This window comes from Chondrus crispus, genomic scaffold (genome assembly GCF_000350225.1).
Source record: "Chondrus crispus Stackhouse genomic scaffold, scaffold_50, whole genome shotgun sequence".
NCBI lineage: Eukaryota > Rhodophyta > Florideophyceae > Gigartinales > Gigartinaceae > Chondrus > Chondrus crispus.
Window position 1 is genome coordinate 350,222 of NW_005178495.1, and position 6,498 is coordinate 356,719.

The window sequence follows — 6,498 nt, forward strand, 5'->3', positions numbered from 1 at the left end:
GCTGGCACCGTGCACCCGGACCCGGACCCGGACCCGGACCCGGACGCGTCCGCGTCCGCGTCGTCCCCGGGCCCGCCCGCGGACGACCGCGCCGCGCCCGCCGCCGATGTCGCCATGCTCCCGCAGACCGACGCCCTGCAGGGAGACCCCGCCGCGGAGGAGGAGGCCGAGGAAGAGGACGCGGAGAGCGTGGAACAGGACGATGAGATGGGCGTCGCTGCCGACGCGGAGAGTGAGGACGAGCCCGCCGGGAAGAAGACGCCCTTGATACCGCTCCCACCGGCGTCGTTTCTTGCGCCGGGGCAGACGTTTTCGGGCAGCCAGACAGTGAATCAGTATCAGGCTAAGCCGGCTGATGAGTGGCGTGTGAATGTGCATATACAGGCCGTCGATTGGCAGCGGGGGAGGATTTCCGGGTCGATGGAGGCTTTGGATGTACCCAAGGCTGCGGCTCCGGTCGTGACGTTTTGGGAGGGAGAGATTGTGGATAATCGCAACTACTTTTTTTGGACTGGGCGTTGGGAAGCTCATGTTGAACAGGACGTCGATCACTGGAAGAGGTTTGTGGGCTTTTCTCGTCTGCATGCTCGAGTCAAAAAGGACAGGGGAGACGACATTGACTTGGCCACCTGCCGCTACATATTCATGCGGTGGAAGGAGGTTTTCTTTGTCAGTCCCGGTGAGGACTGTGGGTTGACTATAGCCGGCTTTTATTACATCTGCATGGATCGATTCACAGGCTCTATGCTTGGCTATTACTACGACCCAAAGAGTCAGCCATATCAAGAGCTCCGCCTCAACGCAGTTTCGCTTCCGGGCGGCCACGTCTTCTCCAGTTATGACTTCAATTAATGTGCCCCCTCATACTAGCCTTGCAGCACAAGCCCACCATGTTAGCCTTCGAAATTTAGTCCCTCGACAGTTCGTACCAACATGCCTCCCGGCATACCTTGCTTGCAGGCCATATCCAACCGAGGACCAATTTCTTAACCGGTTACTAGTTCACCATTCCGCATCCGCTCGAACCGCTGTCGTCGAATGCTTCGCTGTGGTGATGCTGACGACCACGCTGAAAAGAACGCCCTCGTACACCACGTTTGCATATGCCCTTTGTGAGTGGTTCAGGCCGGAAACGCATTGCTTAAACCTGCCTTAGCTTACTTGCTGGAAGAATAACCACTCTCTCTGACTGTTTTCTCGTAAATTATCGCTTGTTCGCACGTTTCGACTTCTTCTTCGCATTCCTTGCATCCGCCCGCTGCTTGGAATGGCCCTGATCCAGTTCCGCACTCTCCCGATCGCGGGTCTGCCTTTCTCTTGCCAGCTTCTTTTGCTTCTTTTTCTCAGCCTGAACTTTCTCCTCTAGACTCGGCCCAAGCCCCTTTGCCATGCGAGCGTTGACCTTGCTTTCCCTCTTCTGTTCTTCATTCTGGAACCATGTCCGAGCAGGTCGACTGTAAATGTCGTCCGAATGTTTGAGAATGTTGCTCGCCTTACTCAGCTCCATCTCCGCAAGTCGCATTTCCTTCTCTTGCTTTTCTTCCTTCAGCACAGCCTTGGCAGCCGGCTCCAGGCTATCGATCCATGCGCGCCACTTCCCTATCGCAGATGGTGGGACAATGCGTGCTGACAGCTGGCCTTGAGCGCGCTTTGTAATCCCCTTGAGCAGCCTCCGTTCATCATTATTTCCGCTGCATACAATGCTGCAAGCACGGCCCTGCTTCCCCGCTCGCGCTGTGCGCCCCACCCGGTGCACATACTCTTTCACTTCGCCCGGCAGGTCATAGTTTATCACCGTCTCTACACCCGCAATATCCAAGCCCCTCGCTGCCAAATCGGTGCAGAGCAGAAAATCAACCGTGCCATCTCGGAACGTATCTAACGCTGCGAGCCGCTGCGCTTGTGTGAGATTGCCATGTAACTCTGCAGACTTCAACTTTGTAAGGCCGAACAAAATCTTGAACCGGTGAGCCGTAATTTTCTGCCGGAAGAACACAATTACACGCTTCTTGAACGTGCGGTTGACCAGTGCGAAAAGCACAGCGTCCTTGCTGTTCTCAAACGCTGGCTTGAGCTTAACAAACTCCTGTGCGAGCGTGGTGGCAACATCAAAAACGGGATCCACAGCCAAGTTAATCGGATTCTGCAGCGACAGCTTGATAAGCCCCTTCAAGTCATCCGTCATGGTTGCCGAAAACAAGAGGGTCTGTCTCCCTGCTGCACGTGTGTTGCGGACGATTTCTTCGACCTCTGCCTGGAAGCCCATCTCCAACAAGCGGTCAGCCTCATCCATGATGAGGACCTCGATGTCATCGAGCGAGAAGCCGTGAGCGTTGCGGATGTGGTCGATCAGCCTGCCGGGTGTGGCGACGAGGATGTGCGGGCGCGTGCGTAGCGCAGCTTCCTGCGTCTTGTTCGACAGGCCGCCCACCGCGAGCGCCGCGCGGATCGAGGTGTACTTGGCCAGGTTTTTGATGACGGCGTGGCACTGCGCGGCTAGCTCGCGCGTGGGCAGCAGCATGACGACGCGCGTGACGTTGTCCACGCCGGCCTGCAGGAGGCGCTCGAGAACCGGGAGCACGAAGGCTCCCGTCTTGCCAGACCCCGTGACGGCGCTTCCGCATATATCACGCCCCGCCAGTATGTAGGGAATTGCGCGCGACTGGATGGGAGTAGGCTCATGCCACTCCAGCTGCTCCACAGCCTTCTGCAAGGCCCGTGAAAGATGCAATTCGACAAAGTTCTTCGCAGCGGCGCGCTCCTTACGCAGTCTCTTCTTTCCCTTCTTGGGGCCCTTTTCCGCTTCGACGTCCGCGACGGCCTCTGGGCCCCCCCTTTTCCGTTTTCGCAGCTCGCCCTTTTCCTCGTCCGCGCCTTCCTTTGGCGGCTCTGTGAGCCCCTTCTGATGGGTCTTTATCTTTTCATCGATGGAAGTCTGAAACGGCCTCGGCTTTGCGGCCTCTGCACGGGCGTCGGACAAGTCCCATCCAGCGGGTCTCTCGGGCTCGAAGAAGGGCTTGGCAGGGTTTACGTCATCGCCGTCATCGCCGTCTTCGCTGCCAAACTCGAGCGCAGAGGCGTCATCATCAAAGTCAGAATCCGGGGCGGCTTCTACCGTGCGGACAAACCCATCAGGGTCTTCTTGCATGGCGAGTCCAATCTCTGTTCGCATGGAGAAGGCGATGAGAATTGGGTGAGGAGCAAAGAAAGGAGCATAGAAAGAAGCACATGTGCGAACGGACGACGGTGAATATCGTCTTTTGCTGATCCGCAAAGTATAGTATGACAATACAATGAAACGTGTAAAATGCCCTCGTACACTACACGTGTACAGCCTGCGGGCCGATGAAACGGCCAAAAATACTTGGTAGGACCTCAAATCGCTCAAGCACCCCGACAGTATCGGCCGCTGACATTCTTCGCCCGTGCCCTTCCCTTTCCTTCCCTCACACACTTCCCGCACCGCCCCCTTTGGCCACACGCATCGCCATGGCCACCCCCGCGTCCCCGATGCCGTCCGCTTCGGCGCCTCCCAGCGGGGGCGGCGCGGCGGCATTTGCGCGATCGCTCGCCTCTCTAGCCACATTCTCCACGACGCTGTCCAAGTCAGTGCCGGCGCTGGCCACGCCGACGGAGAACGCCAAGGTCCACGTCTCCGCGCTGTGGACGTCGGCCAAGCCGTGGGGCGAGTTCTTCAATGGCAAGAAGTTCGTGCCGCCCGCCTCGCCCTCCGAGCTGCAGGAACGCCTCATGGATAACCTCACCTACTTCTCCCCCAACTATCTCCTCTGCTTCCTCGTGCTCTCCATGGCCAGCGTGCTCGTGCACCCGCTGTCGTTTCTCTGCGTCGTCCTCTTGGCCGCGCTCTACGTCTTCATGTTTCTGCAGAGCCGCGACGCTCTCAAAGTTGGGCCCGTCGTGTTGACGTCCAACGCGAAGAAGGTCGTGTTTGCTGTGGTTGCGTTTTGCCTGCTGTACCTGACAAATGCGATCGGCATCCTCGGCTCCTGGGCACTGTTTGGCATGTTTTTGAGCCTCATTCATGCGGGATGCCGCGTCTCGGCAAAGGAACCTGACTTTGACTCCCCGGTTAACTCTGTATAGACCGTCTCCCGTTTCCACATTTGACAATTATGTAAATCTATCCACTTGCGCCGCATCCAAATATCCAATTCTATCTATCTCCTACCGATGCAACAACACCCCATTTTATTCCAGCTCTAGTCACGCTCGAAAATCCCGCTCCGCCTGCATCCACACGCGCTAAATAAGTTATCTTATACAACCTATTCCCCTAGACCTCTACCATGCCCACGAAAACAACGGGCGAGAAATCATTCCACCACGCGGCAGCACCGACCTCACCCACCCCCCACCGCGATCCAAAACACCGTCCACCCACTGCACCTTCCCGATCCGATACAACCCCCTCACTGGCGCCAACAGCACATGCGCCAGCAAAGGATGCACGGCCGTGGTATACGTCGATACCAGCACGCCGTCCACCACGACGTCTCCCGTCATCGTATGCGGTGCAAACATGCCGGTGCTCGCCTCAATGCCCACTTCGACGACCCTGACCGGTTGCCCGGAAGCCTCAACCACGTGTCCCACCTGCACTGCCGCGGCCGCCACAAGCGTCCGCCCGACCTTCACGTAGTGCCCCATGGACAGCCTGACGCTGTGCCCGCCCTCCGTGCGTATGCGTACGAACATATGCCTCTCCTCCTCTTGGCGGTGCGAAAAGAAGTACACATGTGAGTGGCCGCCACTGACACGCACGACGTGCCCCGCACGCAAGTCGCGCATGGCGACATGCGAGCCGTCCTTGAGCTGCACCGTGGCGTCCGCGGGAAAGCAGGCCGGGCCGTCGTCGTCTTCCTCCCCGGTGGGGGCCTGGTTCGACGGGTTGAAGGCGCTGTCGGGGTTGTTGCCGTCCTCGGGACCGTCATCCTCTGGCTCTTCCGGTGCGCCCCCTTCCACGGGTGCGGAATCGTTCTCGTCGCCGTTCTGGGGCGCGTCCTCCCCATTGGCATCCGCATCACCATCTTCCCCTTCCTCTCCTTCAGAGCCATCATCGGCACCGTCGTCATCGGCACTATCGTCATCGCCGCCATCGGCACCATCGTCATCAGCACCATCGTCATCATCACCATCGTCATCATCACCGTCGTCACCGTCGTCACCGTCACCGTCACCGTTGTCATCGTCATCGGTGTCATCGGCATCCCCCTCGTCCCCCAAGGATGGATCGGACACCGGGCCGGGGTTATCCGGGCCGCCAGTTTCCGTGGCGATGTAGACGCAGCCCAAGTTGGGGCGTCCGATAAAGTTGAGCAGCAAGTACTTAGTGCCGCCCATCATCTGGAACGAGTCGCCGACGACGATATCCCAGCCGGGTTCGAACCACAGGTAGCCCACGAGGGCGGGGAGGCTGACGTCCCTGCAGCTGCGCGGGAGAAAGTCATATCCGATATTCCAGCTCTGCTTTGCGACCTCGCCCATGAAGCGCTCGGAGGCCCATGCGGGGCGGGCCCACGTCGTGAGGATGCCCTCGACGTCCGCCGCGAACGGGTGGCCCGACTCCAGGGCGTCGATCGCGCCGGCCGAGTCGCACGCGCGGCCGGCGAGCGTGGTGACCGCGTGCGGGATCTCGATGTTCAGGCGCTCGGGCTGCGGGATGCGGCGCGGCGAGGCCGAGACAGCGAACTGGAAGGTGCCGGCGGTCATGTTCGCGGGGCATAGCGCGGGATCGGCCAGCTGGTCCGCGGACGGGTGCAGCACGTACACGCCGATCAGGTCCGACCGCGTCGTCTTGCAGACGGCCGGCGGGAGGAGGACCAGGAGGGAGAGAAGCAGGAGAAGGGGGGTTGGGGTGGTGGTAGTCATGATGCAGGGATGGATGTAGCGAAGGGGGAGCGCGAGGAGAGGCGGAAGGCCGTGTTTCTATTAAGGTTTAAACAGTTGCGTTTGGGTGATGCCTGACGTCAATCGGAAGCGCAAAGGCACGAGGGCGAAGCCTTCCCGCCTTCCCACATCTCGCCACGTGTAACCACGCCTCATACATCGCCTCATACTGTACCGCACCTCATACCGCTCCGCACCCTCCCAAGCGGCGCGCCCCCATTAGCTGCCATGCCTCCCCCAATACTGTACAACCAACCACTCGCTCTTTCCCGCGTCCCAACTACAGTATAGGAATTAAGTTAGATGCCGCCGGATCCAAGCCTTCACCGCCCCGCATCCACCGCCCCGCATCCACCGCCGCACATGGCCCCCACGTTTCCCTGTGTCCACGTTTCCACGTGGCCACCACGTGGCCACCAGTCACACGTGTCCACGGATTCACGCCCCAATCCCCCCCCGTCCCTTAGATCCGCCCTCCCCGCCAACTCCCCGCCGCCCGCCGTCGCCGCGCCGCAACGTCGCGAAATGCCGAGCCTGCCCCCCGCCCCCTCCGCGCCGGCCGAATAGCTTACTGACCTGTTTATGACAAAG

At 59.8% G+C, this 6,498-nt stretch overlaps 5 protein-coding genes across 5 annotated transcripts; 1 reads left to right on the forward strand and 4 right to left on the reverse strand.

Annotated features, from left to right (window-relative positions):
* Window positions 1-114: 114 nt before the first annotated feature.
* On the forward strand, window positions 115-852 carry CHC_T00006786001 (hypothetical protein). Its single transcript, XM_005709981.1, has one exon. It carries the CDS (start codon window positions 115-117, stop codon window positions 850-852), a length of 738 nt encoding a protein of 245 aa, XP_005710038.1.
* A 9-nt stretch (window positions 853-861) lies between these two features.
* CHC_T00006787001 (hypothetical protein) lies at window positions 862-3,752 on the reverse strand. The gene is made up of 4 exons (XM_005709982.1): window positions 3,453-3,752; window positions 2,081-3,160; window positions 1,230-1,936; window positions 862-997 (listed from the first exon to the last, which is right to left on the reverse strand). Exons 1-4 carry the CDS (start codon window positions 3,750-3,752, stop codon window positions 862-864), a joined length of 2,223 nt encoding a protein of 740 aa, XP_005710039.1.
* Window positions 3,753-3,866: 114 nt separating this feature from the next.
* Window positions 3,867-4,040, reverse strand: CHC_T00006788001 (hypothetical protein). The gene has a single exon (XM_005709983.1). It carries the CDS (start codon window positions 4,038-4,040, stop codon window positions 3,867-3,869), a length of 174 nt encoding a protein of 57 aa, XP_005710040.1.
* CHC_T00006789001 (hypothetical protein) lies at window positions 4,041-4,160 on the reverse strand. Its single transcript, XM_005709984.1, has one exon. The coding sequence runs from the start codon at window positions 4,158-4,160 to the stop codon at window positions 4,041-4,043; it is 120 nt and encodes a 39-aa protein (XP_005710041.1).
* Window positions 4,161-4,302: 142 nt separating this feature from the next.
* On the reverse strand, window positions 4,303-5,889 carry CHC_T00006790001 (hypothetical protein). Its single transcript, XM_005709985.1, has one exon. It carries the CDS (start codon window positions 5,887-5,889, stop codon window positions 4,303-4,305), a length of 1,587 nt encoding a protein of 528 aa, XP_005710042.1.
* Window positions 5,890-6,498: the final 609 nt, after the last annotated feature.